The 16,425-nt window shown below is 37.3% G+C and overlaps 1 protein-coding gene across 2 annotated transcripts in view; it reads left to right on the top strand.

Annotated features, from left to right (window-relative positions):
* The window catches only part of FOPNL (FGFR1OP N-terminal like), a 17,997-nt gene extending 4,102 nt beyond the window's left edge, over positions 1 to 13,895 (top strand). Inside the window, exons 2-6 of one of the 2 annotated variants that reach the window (XM_005871996.2) lie at positions 925 to 1,122; positions 3,021 to 3,105; positions 6,011 to 6,147; positions 12,468 to 12,578; positions 13,110 to 13,895. In XM_005871996.2, the coding sequence (XP_005872058.1) occupies positions 925 to 1,122; positions 3,021 to 3,105; positions 6,011 to 6,147; positions 12,468 to 12,544 (497 nt within the window). In that variant the 3' untranslated portion in view covers positions 12,545 to 12,578; positions 13,110 to 13,895. Of the gene's footprint in view, positions 1 to 924; positions 1,123 to 3,020; positions 3,106 to 6,010; positions 6,148 to 12,467; positions 12,718 to 13,109 lie in introns of those variants that run through there. The other variant, XM_014544413.1, reaches the window with a different exon arrangement.
* Positions 13,896 to 16,425: the final 2,530 nt, after the last annotated feature.

Genomic DNA, 16,425 nt, shown 5'->3' with positions numbered 1-16,425 from the left:
GGGCCGGATCCGGCCCGCGGGCCGTAGTTTGCCCACGGCTGGTTTAGGCACTGTGGGTGAGATGTGTTGGTGCTCTGGAGTTCTTAGTTAGTTAGCCATTAGGGACAATTTGAAAAAAAAAAGAAGGTTCTAGACCCCTGCAAGTGATGGTGCCAATTCAGCCCTATGCCTTTACTATCCATACTAATATTTATTGGTAAATTTCATTATCACAACTACTGATATTTGTTATAATGACCCTTGTTCATCAAGAAGTTAGGTTACATTGAGGATATATAGCCTTGATTTCTCAAGAGGGCAGTGATAAACTCTGTGTTAGATTTCTAACTAGGCTTAAAATTTCAAAATCCTTTTGTTTTAAGGAATTAATGCATAATTGTCTTTAAAAAACAAACAAAACAAAAAAGCCCTAACATAAAACCCACCTTTTCATTTAGAATGAGCCATTCCCCAAGAGTTCTGGATATCAAAGGTTTTTATACAAAAGACAGGGCACATTCCTTCCTTTTATGGAGTGTACTTATAATCTTTAATCATCTTTTTTCTGGACCAGAGGTTTTTAGGGACACGTAGAACCTGTCTGCAGTGATAAATACTCTAGAAAATATATGAGACACTGGAGGTTAAGTTTAGGTCCCAGTGTGCTGACTATAGTTCTATTCCCCCTTTTTTCCTCAACCAGGAAGAATAAACTTGAATTTGTTGAAATACATTAAAATAGTACATCATTGCAACTTGGGGACTTTATTTTTTATTACAAACATGGCTTGTGATAGCTAAGGTGATCATTGTTCAGTTCATCACAGTGTTTAGATTGAAAGCTGTTGTTAGGCCATTTACCTTTTAAAACATTTTCTTTAAAGTAAGCCTAAGAATGACAAAGTTTATTCTATAGTTGAAGCATTAATGTTTTATATTTAACAGTTTTAAAGGACACCTTGGAAAAAAGAGGAGTCTTAGGGCATTTAAAAGCGAGAATTCGAGCCGAAGTTTTCAAAGCCCTAGATGATGAAAGTGAACCCCGACCAACATTGTCTCATGAAAACCTTCTTATTAATGAATTAATCCGGGAGTATTTGGAATTCAACAAATATAAGTATACATCGTCTGTTCTCATAGCAGGTAAGAGGTATCATTAGTCATGTGAGGCAAAATCTTCTTCCCTTCCACCAATTCTAAGTATGTAGCCTGAAAATCTAATTCCATTACAAAACAGCGTCATCTGAGTGACTAGGACATAAAATCATCTGAGTGATTAGGACATATAAACCTACTTTTGCCCCACCCTGTACATACTTTAATTCCCTTAAGGCAGCAGTTCTCAACCTGTGGGTCGCGACCCCTTTGGCAGTTGAACGACCCTTTCACAGGGGTCGCCTAAGACCATCCTGCATATCAGATATTTACATTATGATTCATAACAGTTATGAAGTAGCAACAAAAATAATTTTATGGTTGGGTCACAACATGAGGAACTGTATTTAAAGGGCCAGAAGGTTGAGAACCACTGCCTTAAGGTTTTTTGTGTATTTTTGTTTGCCTTTTTTAGAGAGGGAGGAAGGGACATTGATCAATTGCCTCCCAAACATGCCCCAATCGGGGATCAGACCTGAAACCTGGGTATGTGACCTGACCGGGAATCGAACCCACAATCTTTTGGTGTATGAGACGATGCTCCAACCAGCTGACCCACATTTCCAGAGCTAATTCCCTTAAGGTTTAATCTGTGCTTTAAAACTATTTCATGACTTAAAGATGTCCTCATCAAAGAAAAGAACTCATAAAGTAGATTTTTGGAAGAGAGAATGAATTCTTTGTGATGCCAGAACTTTCCATTACAGATCTTTTATTTAATATTAAACACGTCTTAATAAAAACTGATAATTTTTATTGGTTTCAGGAACTTTAATATCAGTATCTCCACTTTCCTTCCTTTGTTATAGATGTTTGGATAATACCATTAATACTCAGAAAAGAAGAACATTATGAAAATACCATTAATTACATGTCTTGGACTTGAGCTTCCCTAGAGTGAAACATAGTGACAATAGTCAAGTTTCATATTAAATGCCTTGGCTTTTTTAAAAAATTGAGATATATGCAACATACAATATACTTTACTTTTTTTAGTATAAAGTTCTGTGGATTTTGCCAAGTGCATACAGTTGTGTAACTACCACCACAGTCACAATATAGAACATTTCCATCACCCCCAAAATTTTCTGTGCCCTTTGTAGTCAACTTCTTTACCTACTCCTTACCCCTAGCAACCACTGACCTGTTGTTATCTCTGCCTATCATTTGCCTTTTCCAGAATGTCCTATAAATAGAACCATATCGGATGTAGACTTTGGAGTTGGCTTCCTTTCACAGCATAATACTTTTGAGATTCAGCCATGTTGACTTTTTTCTTTCCCTGAATAGCATTCCATTGTGTCAGTTGATGGACATTTGGCAATTATGAATCTAGCTGTCATAAACATTCACAAAAGCTTTTTGTGTGAACATAGGTTTTACTCTCTGTTGGGTAAAGAGCTAAGAGTGGGATTGCTGGGTTGTGTGTTTAAGTATATGTTTACCTGGATAAGAAACTGTTCAGCTATTTTGCTAGTGCCTGTACCATTTTTGCTCTCCTACCAACAAAGTATGAGGTTTCCAGTTGCCCTATATCCTTGCCAGCATTTAATATTCAGGTTAATTTTATTTTTAGAGTTATTGCCACCAAATGGATATTGGTACTGTCGTGTGTTGAATTCACGAAAACAGACTGCTGAAGCCTAGTATTGCAGAAACAGTATTTCCCTAACCAAAAATTAGATTAAAAATGAGTTTAGATGAAATCACCCGTATTAAGCTATATATTTAACAAAATATTTTGAAAGTCATAAAAGCATAAGTTGCATCTGCCATCATTTTCCAAAAATCTGAAAAACGTGTATATCTGGTAAGTATGTTTCTTAACAAAATTATGTTTGCTTTTTAGATTGATACTCAGTGTTTTTATGATTTTTTCCCCCTAGAATCTGGTCAACCTGTAGTTCCACTGGACCGGCAGTTTCTCATCCGAGAACTAAATGCATTTGAAGAATCAAAGGATAATACAATGTAAGAACTTATTTTTATTTTATTTTATTTTTTTAAATATATATCTTTTATTGATTTTCTACAGAGAAGAAGGGAGAGAGACAGAGAGACAGAGAGCCAGAAACATTGATGAGAGAGAAACATCGATCAGCCGCCTCCTGCATATCCCCTACTGGGGATATGCCTGCAACCAAGGCACATGCCCTTGACCGGAATCAAACCCGGGACCCTTCAGTCCGCAGGCCAACGCTCTATCCACTGAGCCAAACCGGTTTCGGCAAGAACTTATTTTTAAAATAAACTTTCAGATATCGTTGTATTGGAGTCACAATCTCATAGGGAGGTTTTATTTCATTTTAATCCAGCAGGTATTTATTTGGGTCTAGTGTTTGTCTAGCACTGCCCCAAATCCAAGGTATGCAGCAGTAAATGGGTCAGATGAGGTCTCTGCTTTCTGGAGCTAAAATTCCCCTGATTTCAGAGGACTGAATAGCCCTACCCCTTCCTAAGGGGCTCTCCTCTTGGCTTCTTCATCCATCCTTTTTTTCTTCTGATGCTTTTGCTCTATCAGTCATTTTCTTCCTCAGATATAACTCATCCTCCCCATAGCTTTCTTCATTTCAATTTAGTAATGTACTCAGATTTCCCCTCTCCAAAAAAAAACAACCTGTCAATGTCCAACCCCAAGCTACTGCTCAATCTCCGTTTTACCACTTAATGAAAATCAACCCTCTGCTTTTATTATCCACTCTGTGGTCTTCCTGCATCTTAAATTCTCCCCACACCATTTACAAAAAAACTATGCTCTTAAAAAGAAGACCAACCACTTTCTAGTAGTTTCTTAGTTCTTTTCCTACTTCAGTGTTAATTAAACATTTTCTAGAGGATCCCTGAATGGGGAAAAAAAAATGCATATAGGCACCTGGGAACATAGCTCAAAGCAGTCTTTTCCTAGCAAGAAATTGTTCTGAAGTCTTACGTTTTCTCTTCCCAAAAATTCGTTGAATTTTTTCATCCTACTTCATGGTGTAATTGTTTTACCATAAAAATATTTTAAATGACATACCAATTACAATGAACTTTCCCACAAATCTTTGTATGAAATGGTTCCAGGATCATATGCCACTTTTATTCTGTAGTTTGTACCAAGTCTCTCCTTGAGTTTCTGCAGCATTTTGTAATATTGATTTCACTCTTCCTTAAAACATTTTTTGTCATAAAAAATGTTTTGTCTTTTGTGATCCTTTACTGTCTTGATTTTCCTGCCTCCCTAATGGTGTTCTCAGTGTCTTTATTGGGTTCCTTTGGGGTTCCTTTAAATTGTGGGCACTCCCCAAGTTTTGTCCTTTTCTTCTTGTCCCACTGCCCACTTTTCTAAGTATTCTTGAGTCTTTAATGATATCTCCATGCTGATGACTCACACAATGAAGCCACAATGCTGTAATAACCTAGTCTCTAAAGTTGCAGAGTGCTGTTACTTAAATGAACTTGATTCATTACAAGTGAGTTTAGCCCACACTCAAGGGGAGGGCAGTTAGACACCACCTTTTGAAGGGAAGGGAACGTCATAATTATTTTTTAAAATTTTGTTTTATTGCTTAAAGTATTACAAAGAATATTATATATGTCTCCTTTTCTTTCCCCCCTCTTGACATTCCCCCGGCCTCCCCTACCCCCCAGTGTCTTGTGTCCATTGGGAATGTCATAATTTAAACCATCACACCTACTAATAAGTAAATAGATATCTAAAAAAACTCAATCCGTTAAATTTTGTTTTCAATTATGAGATTGGAAATGAAGGAAAACATTTGTTGTACCTCTATTGTCAGCAGGGCAGCTTCTGTTTGTGCAAGAGCACGAATATAAATCCCAGGCAGCATATTGAAAAGAGTATGGGACTTGGGGTTCAGGTATAAAGTTTGTTTCTTTATTAGCTGAGGGATTTCTAGAAAATTCATTTTGAGCTGTGGTTTTCTCATAAGTTGGGTATGATGATTATGACATCACAAGGTGAGGGTAAACTGAAAAGAGGCAGAAGTGTTTTGTAAACTCAAGTAGCTTTTTAAATATTAGTTCTTAACCAACTCCCACATAGCTGACATTTACATATCATTTAATATGTGCTAGGCATAGTTCTAAACACTTGACATTTATTGACTCATTTGGTCCATAATAACCCTATGAGGTAGGGTTTACACTTACCCTAACTTACAGAGAAGGAAACATTCATGAGGCTGGGACATTAAGAATCTTGCTGCCTGACTGGTGTGGCATAGTGGTTGAGTGTCAGCCTATGAACCAGGAGGTCACAGTTCGATTCCCAGTCAGGGCACATGCCCGGGTTGCAGGCTCAATCCCCAGTAGGGGTTGTGCAGGAGGCAGCCAATCGACAATTCTCTCTCATCATTGATGTTTCTATCTCTCTCTCCCTCTTCCTTCTCTGAAATCAATTAAAAAAAAAATCTTGCTGAGATCAAATGGCAAAGGCAGTTTAAAACCAGGCAGTGTGTCTCTTGGGACATAAGACCTTCTCTAGGCAAGGATTATTAATGCAATAAGTGTTTATTGAATACCTATTGTGTATTGGTCAGTATTAGGTACTGAAAAATTTTATGCTGGATTTTGGAGTTTACAAGCCGAATTCCTCCTGTGTATTGATTGAAATTGTATTTCAGTTTAGATGCGATTTAAGGTGTTAACATTTTTTCCCTGGGTTTTAAAATCATCTTTAGAGTAAAATAGTACTTTTAAATTTAAAAAAGCATGAACAGTTTACAATTTGTGTAATAACTATGCAACCTTATTTTATAAGTCTAGTGAATTACTTGGCTGTTTTAGTGTCAGAGGCTACCTTTTAAAGCATAGATGTTTTAAGCTTTTCCTATTCATGCAAATTTAATTGATTTTGGTTTTCTTCCTGCTATAGACCTCTTTTATATGGGATTTTAGCTCACTTCTTGCATGGAACTAAGGATGGCATCCAACATACATTTCTGAAAGGATCTTCACTTCAGCCTCTAAACGCAAATCCTGGTAGACAACCTACTGGAAGAGAGCAAATGGGTATGAGCTTTCTGAGATTTATCATTTAGCTGTTAGCAAGGATATTGCCTTCTTATATATTTTTATCTTTGGAATAGATTTTCCCAAGCTTTTGAGTCATAGTTTAATTCCACTTATATCTAATATGGTTTTAACCCATGTTGTTTATCCTCCAAAAAAAACCAAAAAGTTTTTTGGAAAGAGAATCTTGGGGGAAGGCGGGTGGATGACTGGACAAAGTTTTTAGGTATAATTTCTCTATAGAATTTCATATAAATTTGTACTTTCTGGAGCAGCTTAGTTCTTAGCATACTGAATAAATAGCTTTCTATAGAATCATCATGTGTTTTCCCACCTAAGACTAAAAAGAGGCAAACATGTTGCATACAGATAGAGAAGTCACAGGTTTACTATGTGTCCTTTGCATTTTCAGGATACTTTTTGTTGTGGTACAGTGGTAGGTATCTACAAATAAAATCTTAGGCGAATAGCCCATATTTCTTTCAGGATGCACACTCTTTAAATGAGCTTGTTTTTTTATTAAATCAGCAGTAGGACCTCAATTTGATAATCTGAACTAAATGGTTTAGAGCTCACTGTGCACTGTGGCTTACTGTGAGAGAGAGTTGATTTCTATTTTTAAAAAGGTCAGGTGGGCCTGACCAGTACTGCTCAGTGGTTGAGTGTTGACCCATGAATCAGGAGGTCACAGTTCTATTCCTGGTCAGGGCACATGCCTGGTCAGGGCATATGCCCTCAATTCCTAGTAGGGGGCATGCAGGAAGCAGCCAATCAGTAATTCTCTCTCATCATTAATGTTTCTATCTCTCTCTTCCTCTACCTTCTTCTCTCTAAAACCAATACAAACATTAAAAAACAAATTAAAAAATAAAGGTCAGATGGGTTTCAGACAGCTGATTATCAAGACAAATATAAATATTGAATGTTGAAATAAACTTTTAGTAAACATTTTAGATGTGAATTGCCTTTTGTTGTTTTCCTAAAGTTCTATGAGCAATATTGATTTCCTATATCTATCTATCTATCTATCTATCTATCTATCTATATACTAGAGGCCCGGTGCACAAAAATTTGTGCACTCAGGAGGGTCTCTCAGCCCAGCCTACACACCAAGGGAGCCCTTGGGTAGGGTCCAGTCTGATCGCAGCATGGCTCCGGCTTCCCAGAGCCTGCGGGCGGCGGGAGGGACCAAGAGGCCAGTCCAACAGCAGCATAGCTCTGGTTCCCCAGAGCCTATAGGAGTGGGGAGGGACCAAGAGGCCAGTCCGAGGCAGCATGGCTCTGGTTCCACAAAGCCTGGGGGCAGGGGGTAGGGACCAAGATTCCCAGATCGCAGCATGGCTCTGGTTCCCCGGAGCCTGTGGGGGAGGGGAGGGACCCAAAGGCCAATCTGATGGCAGCATGGCTCTGTCCCCACAGTTCCTTCCCACCACTGTGCCGCAGGTGGCTGGGACCCAGACTGATGCCCACCACGCCGGCCGGGACCCAGACCAACTCCCGAGCGCTGACTGAAACCCAGACTCAATCCCGTCGCAGCAGCCAGGACCCTAGTCGCTGTTCAGTCATCCGTCTGGTTGTTTAGGTCGTGACGGCCCCTGGCTTTTTATATATTAGGATATATAAAACTCTAAGCAACCAGTTGACCAATCGACCATTTGACTGATCACTATGACATGCACTGACCACCAGGGGGCAGATGCTCAACGCAGGAGCTGCCCCCTGTTGGTCAGTGCACTCCCACAGCGGAAGCACCGCTCAGCTGACCGCTGGGCGCCAGACACTGGGCTCATGGCTACAGCCTTTCCCGCCTTCGCACAGTGCTACCGGTTGCTGCAGCAGGCACAGCGAGGCCAGGATGAGCGGGAGCAGCACAGCGCCCAGCCAGGGCTCGGGCTCCTCCCCAGCCGCCTGCCACTTTGCGCACTACTACATCCCTCATACCAGCAGTCCAACATCCCCTGAGGGGTCCCAGATTGCGAGAGGGCACAAGCTAGGCTGAGGGACCCCACCCGTGCACGAATCTGTGCACCGGGCCTCTAGTGTTAAATATTAGCTTAAGATGTGAAAGCTGGTGGCCTTTTTGAGGTTATTTCTGACTTCACTAGGACTTATTTTTCTATATATCTTAGATTTCTGAGCTGATGGAACTTTGGAAAAGAAATCATTCTCAGCTAATAATTTATATTAGAGAAAACCAAGACTAAGAGGTGAATGACTCATTTAATGCCTGTAGCTGATCATTTTTAGCAGCATCGGCACCTCTGATTGCCATTCCTGTACACTTCATCATTTAAAGAACATGGGGTTTTCCTAGTTCCCTTTCCAGGGATTGGATAAGGAACTGCTTTTTAGCAGGTACTTAAAAACCAAAACAAAACACAAGCACATGAGTAAATCTCTAAACATTCAAATAATATAACTTAACATGCCCTTTAATCTCTTCCCTCCTGCCTCTCCCTAACTCCCCAATTACCCTCCCTTCTATAGAGGTTAACTCCATTAGCAACTTGGTGGGTGTCCTTCAGGACTCATTTCTGTGTATTCAAGTACTACTGATAGGCACTAAAATTGGAACAATACAGAGAGGAGTAGCATGGCTCCTGTGCAAAGATGACACGCAAATTCGTGAAACGTTAACATGTTTTTGTTATCCTTTAGATATGAGGGAGAAATAAAGGCTTTTCCAGACAAACAAAAGCTGAGGGAGTTTATCACCACAAGACCTGCATGACAAGAAATGAAAGGAATTCTTTCTTCTACATGAAACAGAAAGATAAAAGTATACAAAATTTTGAGTAAGATGGCAAACAGAAGCAGGAAATTGCAACTCTATTTCAGAATAGGGTATTAAACACTTAATTATAACATAAAGGTTAAAGGGGGAAGGCATTATTTTAAAAAGCCCTTTGTGCTCTGTAGTTTCCCTGACTGCTCTGGGATTCCAGTGGCAAGTTCTCTCTGTTCCAAACCTCCCTCCTTCGGTTGTATATAAAAACAATGTTACTAACAGTTAATATTATGAGAATTTTACACAACTTCCAAATAGCAGCATCGAAGAAAAACAGGCACTGGATAGAAAATCTGCAGGAATAGGCAAGGAATTGATATCTTGTGTCTGGGAGGAGAGATACGTGGATAGAGACAGGAGTAAAGAAATTCACATTTGTAACCCTTTTATTTTCCTTTTGAAATTTGAGCCATGCATTACCACATTAGTATTTAAAAAATAATTAAACTTTAAAATACAGGAGTGGGCAAAAGTAGGTAAGAACTCTGTGCCAAAGTGTGTTTGAATATAACAAGTAGACTACAAGAATGTGTAAATGATGAAGGCTGGCAATTTAAGCACCTACGAGATTGTTCCTAAGTGCACTGTGTCATCCTAACATTCTTTTGAGTTAAGAAAGCTATGCAATAATCATAACCTGCATGTCTTTTTCCATATGAACATGTAAACCTACTTTTGCCAACCCCTATATGCACTGTTAACTATATATATTATTCTATAATTTGCATTTTTGTCAATATATGTAGATCTACTTCCCCCTCATTTTTAACTTTTTGTAGTATTCCATAGTGTGGCTAATCACTCTTTACTGATGTACTTTTACTGTTTTTTATTTTTTGCTTTTACAGTATTGCAGTGTAGCATTATTTCTTTCTTCACACAGGTATTTCTCATCTGGATACCTAGAAGTAGAATTGCTGGTTCAAAGCTTAAGTGCATTAAAAATAATCTAATATTGTCTAATTTTCCTCCAAAAAGGCTTTACCAGTTTATGCTCACCAAGAATAAATAACAATACTAGTTTCTCAGTTTCATTGTTACCAGTGGATATTGTACATATTAACACTTGTTACCACAGCAAACCCATGACATTTGTATTTTCAGTCCAATGAGGAAAAATAGCCTCTTGAGAAATAACTTTTGTGATTTGTAAGCTTTTTATAATCATTCCCTTTAATATGGCTAATGACTAATAAGGAAGTTAGAAGTAGAGTATTTCTTACCTAAGTTCTCCTGAGATGAAGGTCATGGATTAACTACTGGTAGCCTATACACAGTGGGTAGGGTGGGCTGGGGAGGGGTCCTTTCTGTATAAAGTGCCAGAGACATCAGAGTCAAGTTCTAGTCAGTGAAGCTTTGGTGCCTATCCTGTGGAAAGCTCTGTGGAAGACTCAGAAATGAGGATGACTGTTGAACCAATAGAATAGTGAATTGGCTAATTATTTTTCTTGATCACAAAAAATTTTCTTAGCCTCTTTATGTAATAACTTGTGAATTGTCAGCCAAAACTGCATTATGTAGCCCTGGCCAGTGTGGCTCAGTTGGTTGGAGCATCATCCCATGCACCTGGGCACATGCCTGGGTTGTGGGTTTGATCCCGGGTCAGGCATGTAGGAGGGGCAATCTTTCTTACCTCTCTCTTGCTCTCTCTTCCTCTCTCTCTTAAATTAATTAATTAAAAAAACACCCACAATACTGCATTATGTTTCAGTAACATGTTTAAGCGTTCTATTTCTTTTCTCAACTCTAGCTTTCTGTTTAAAGGATACATGTTTTATTTTACAACATGGACAAGATTATGAAGATGTTAAAATACTTATTCTTCAGATTACAATACCTTATCTTTATACAAGTTCATCCAGTTGAAATGTAAAACAGTAAACTTAAATTCTCTTTTATTTGAAAATAAGTCAAAGCATGCCAGCATGAAAGCACTTCTTTTATCAAAGCTTTCAAAGTGCTGGAAAAAGTGAAGAGGATGTATATATACACACTTACCTTTGAAATAGTGCTGTTGATATTAATACTTGTCATATTGGAGGCAAAGTAGTAGTTGTTGCTGTACATAAAAGACCAGATCCTTTATAATCTGTAAAGTCATTATCAACTCAGCTTTATACACGTCTATGAAGAAGTACGTGAAAAACATACTTCATTTTTTAATAATGCTTTTATAGAAAACCAAAAATGCGTATGTCCTAAAGATAGTATTAATTTTGTTTAGTCCAATAAAGTTGCCTAAAATTGAAGGAGATTGTTTTTTATCTGTGATCCAGATCTGTAGTAGTATTTACATTATTTCTAAGAGTGATCAGCTGTGGACTAACTAATAAGACTGTGTGTACAATCAAATTGTCTTTAGAATTAGAATATCTAATATATGTTTTTGGTGCTAAAATTGCATGTTTCTAACAACTTGTCTAAATTTGTATTTTCTCATGTGATCAGAATTAATCAAAATATTTCAGAATATCTTTTTTAAAAGGTTATATTTTTTCTGTTGTAAAAAGTATTTGGTGAATTGGTGGGGGGAGGTGTCACATTTTCCTAGGGATTTCGTTTGTGCATCGTGTTTTTGTCTACATTGGGTATTAAGTTTTTAATTTATGTTATTTATTTATTTATCTTTTAAAATATATTTTTATTGATTTCAGTAAGGAAGGGGAGGAAGAGAGAGATAGAAACATCAATGATGGGAGAGAATCATTGATTGGCTGCCTTCTGCACGCCTCCCACTGGGGATTGAGCCTACAACCGGGCATGTGCCCTTGACCGGAATCAAACCCAGGACCTTTCAGTCCGCAGGCAGATGCTCTATCCACTGAGCCAAACCGGCTACGGTGATTGGGTTTTAAGTTTTTTAGGTTCTTTTAATCTAGAACACTTCTGCCCTCTCCTCTTTTCCCCCCCATGACAAAAGAAACTGAGCAGTGACTAGGGCCTCTTCTTCACTATGGCGGGAGCACAGTGGGTGCTCGTAGAGGCTCTGGGCTCCTCTGAACTCTCATGGAACTTTATTGTTTTGGTTTTGGCTGAAGAACTTTTTCTACAAATTCTTGGATAGTTTTCTGATGTGCGTAGGAAAATGTAATTTGTGCTAGTTTTCTTCTTGTCACAAGAGGGTGCTGCTGGGAGACATGCCTATTTGAAGAAAGGTGGTTTTTCTTTTTGATTGAAGGCTTTAACATCCCTCACAATGCTAAACACCCTGGCCTTTCTTGTGAATTCTGTTCCTTACATATAACATAAGAGAAGTTTGTAGCTACTTACCATGGGTTTACTCCAGGGGGTACTCTATTCACTTTTAAAAAAAGTTAAGAAGCTTTTTTGAATAATTAGAGTTCCTAGTACAAAACATTTCTGATTTTTTTCAATAGTGTTTAAAAGGTTGTATTTTTTTTCATTGTCCTAAGCTGTCCAAAGAATGCATACAAGTTTAAATATATAACTTCCTGAAATATATGTAGCTGTGTCTGCCTACAGCTTATTTTAACTTGGGATAAGCATTGACACTCATTTCTGTTCATTTCAGATGACCATCTAATAAAAGAGAAGGGGAAAAATACTAATATTGAAGATCTTCATATTTCTCAAAACGTGAAGAGATGACATTTCCATTTGGGGCATCTTTTATCTTAAAATTGTATGTATTAAATCACTTATTTATTTTCTCATTGCCAAAATGCATCACTAATATTTGTACTTTGTAGAAATTTGAGTTTCTGCAAAACACGTAGTCTTTCATGCTTTACTGTATTTGTGAATAAAAGCTAACTCTGTCATCAAGGCTATTGGATTTGACTTGAAAGAAAATGTATTGTTTTTAGGATATATTTTAAAGGTTCTTAGATGTAAGAAATGAAAGGGAGAAATGAATGTTAGTACCCTATACATTCTTCTCAAAAAAAAAAAATACAGGTCTTTATAGCCATATCATCTGCTCTTTAGCATGTACATTAGTTACATTTCCTTCAGGCTGGAATTATGTGAGTTTATAGAAAAAAAAATTTTAAGAAAAGAGCACTAACGTCAAGAAAAAAAAACTATAATTTTTATAAAGTTTGATTTTTTTGATTAGCTGTTTTTCAAATAGCTATAATTAGATTAAAATATCAGAATTGCTATCTAAAATTGAACTTTTAAACTAGGTAACAATGTACTTTTCTTTCCTTAGATCATTTTGGCTTCTACTGGAAGATTTAATTAAAATCTAGAGGGGGAACTAATTCTTTTAATTTTGCTGTAAGTAAAACAAAGAGTTTATTTGATTACATGAAGAATGTGGAATCAGCATGAAGAGACAGGCTTTAGGAGAAAACCAGAAAGTACCTTTTAAAAGATGGCATTGTCTAACCTCCATGTGGCCTTCAGTTGTGCAATTATAAGACGAGCTATGAAAGGGCCAACCCCTAATTATTTGGGCTCTGAAAGTCTTATTAAATGTCAATTTTTATTCTTCGGATAGAAAAACAGTAAGAGCTATCCTAGTGCTATTTCTAAAATGCTGCTTTGATATTTATTAAGATATTTTTATAATGTGGAATCTACAGATTGATTTCACTGAAATCTGTTACAGTAGACAGCACCTGACTGGCAAAAGTCATTGATATATTCAGAGCACAACTGCATTGTCACTGTATACTGACAACATTTAGCTTAAACATCTCCCACAGGGAAAGTGATAAGGGCTTATTTGGCAAAATTGGCCTCTGGAAATTATTGAAACTTCATAATATATTTGGTACTAGTCAGTGTTTAGTCCTTACAGATTAACCAGGAATTTTTATCTGAATACAGAAAATTATTAAAGAAATCCCCTTAAACCATACAAGTCAAAGGATTTTAAGAATCCCTATTGGTGGCCTAAAGTTACATATATAGGTATAGAAATACTGTAAGGTCATTTCAATTTTTTAAAAATATGTTTTTATTGATTTTTAGTTAGAGGGGAAGGGAGAGAGAGAGAAAGATAGAAACATCGATGAGAGAAAAACATCTATCAGCTGCCTTCCGCATACCCCCCTACCGGGGATTGAGCCTCCAACCTGGGCATGTGCCCTGATTGGAAGTGTGACCTCCTGGTTCATGGGTCGACGCTCAATCCATTGAGACACACCAGCCGGGCTCATTTCCATTTTTTAAGTGAAATCTGTAGTATCTGATTATAATTGTGAATTATAATGTATGTGGGACTATAAGTATCTGAATTTTTCTCAGAGGATTTGGTTTACATACAAAGATGTTAGCAGAGACACTAAGTTTATCTCAGGAATTGCAATCATCATAAAGAACTAGATTAAGAAAAAATGCTGGAGTTTAGCATTTTAGATACTGATGTAAAATTATCAAAATAGAAGCTAAATGGAATTGTCACATGTAGTTCATTGTGTATTTATATGCATTATTCTGTAACTTGTTTGTACCTAGGCAACTTTTATACTTTCGATGTATCATTTAATAAAAAAAAAAAAATTTAAACAACTCACATGTGTGCAAAGGGTGTTTGTGTGACTGTTCTATCACCAGAGATGTAGACCAGAGCCTGGCGAAGGCTCTCCAGGCCTCCCTTTGGGATCTCCAGCAACCTGGTTGTTAGCAGATGGAGGGCAAGGTTGACGATGTACGTGCACTTGGCACCAGCCTTCTCACCTTGGAACAATACCTCTTCATAGATGGCAGTGGTGGGGGGATAAACCAGTATTATATGAAATGTTAAGAGTCTTATTTAAGAAGAAGAAGAAAAGATTTAAAATATGAACAATAAAATGGCAATAAATACGTATCTATCAACAATTGAATCTACAAACAAAATGAACAAGCAGAACAGACGCATAGATACAGAGAACTTTTTGTTGGTTGCCAGATGGGAAGGGGGATAGAGGGACTGGGCAAAAAAGGTGAAGGGATTAAGAAGTACATATTGGTTGTTACAGAATAGTCACGGGGATGTAAAGAACAGCATAGGGAATATGTATATAGTCAATATTCTGATAACTAGGCGTGGTGTTGGATGGGTATGAGATTTATTGAGATGATCACATATTGTTATATAATATCTGGTCACTGGGGTGTACAAAAATAATAAATACAAATAAGTAAAATAGCCAGTAAATGGCGGGGCCATATATGGTTTTGTTTAGTATTACATTTTTATGTTTGGAAAAGAAAAAAACACCTATTTTCAAAATACTATGAGATTTTTATGATTATCCACAAAGGAGGATCTTGAGCTAAGAAAATCTGCTCTAGAAATTTCTGTACTCAGGATTTTTAACACTGTCAACTAATTTATAATCCAGTAATTTAAAAAGATAAATGGGCTGAGACATTTAAAAAATAAAGGAAAGACAAATATAAATACAGAGGACCCATCAAATTGTTCATAAACTAAATTAGTACATCATTGTTGGGGGTTCCCGTGGGATTGTTGGGAGCCGTTATCTTTCAGAAATGTAGGCGAAACGTTGGATTTACACAAAAATAGTATGCAGATTGGGACTAAAGAGGGATTTAGGAAAAGGGGAAATTTAAAACTTGGGCAATCAAAGCAGGAGCCGAGTGGCTTTTGAAGATGATAAATTAAGCTTAGCGTATATGTTTGCATAGAATAAACTAATAGGTTTATAATTATGTGCAAGAACACATTTGTATATGACTCACATGCCTGTATGATTATGTAAAATCTGATGTGTTCTTTTAACCTAAAGCCAAGTGTACATGAAGGATTAATATTTGTGAGACTATGCCTTTAAAGGCATTTGGGACAATGCTTCCCAGCCACTGGTATTTTATTTTTGTAATAACTTCTGCAAGGATTGCATGGCCTTCTTTAAATTATTTTTAAAATGAAAGAGGTAAAACTATCTTTTTTAAAAAAATAGACTTTTTTAGAGCAGTTTTAGATTCACAGCAAAATTGAGAGGAAGATACAGATTTCCCATATACCTGGGTTCCCCTCTCCCCCCAACATGTATAGCTTCCCCCATCAACATCCTCTACCAGAAGGGTATATTTCTTACAATTATCAACTTACATTGACACATCATTATTACCCGAAGTCTATAGTTTACATCAGTGTTCACTCGTGGTGGTGTACATTTTATGGGTTTGAACAAATGTATAATGCCATGTATCAACCATTATGAGTAATTTCATTGTCCTAAACATCTCTTCGTTCTGCTTATTCATCCTTCCTTCCCCTCCAACCCCTGACAACCACTGATCTTTTTATGGTCTCCATAGTTTTGCCTTTTCTAGAATGTCATATGTTTGAAATCATATAATATGGAGCCTTTTCGGACTGGCTTCTTTCACGTAATCCTATGCATTTAAGATCCCTCCATGTCTTTCCATGGTTCGATAGCTCATTTATTTTTAGTGCCAAATGACATTCCATCATCTGCACATACCACAGTTTATCCATTCACCTACTGAAGGACATCTTGATTGTTTCCAAGTTTGGGCAATTACGAGGAAAGCTGCTGTTAACC

The sequence above is a fragment of the Myotis brandtii genome, unplaced genomic scaffold (genome assembly GCF_000412655.1).
Source record: "Myotis brandtii unplaced genomic scaffold, ASM41265v1 scaffold363, whole genome shotgun sequence".
Lineage (NCBI taxonomy): Eukaryota > Metazoa > Chordata > Mammalia > Chiroptera > Vespertilionidae > Myotis > Myotis brandtii.
Note: the sequence above shows the minus strand (reverse complement) of the source record. Positions and strands in the feature narration are given on the sequence as shown.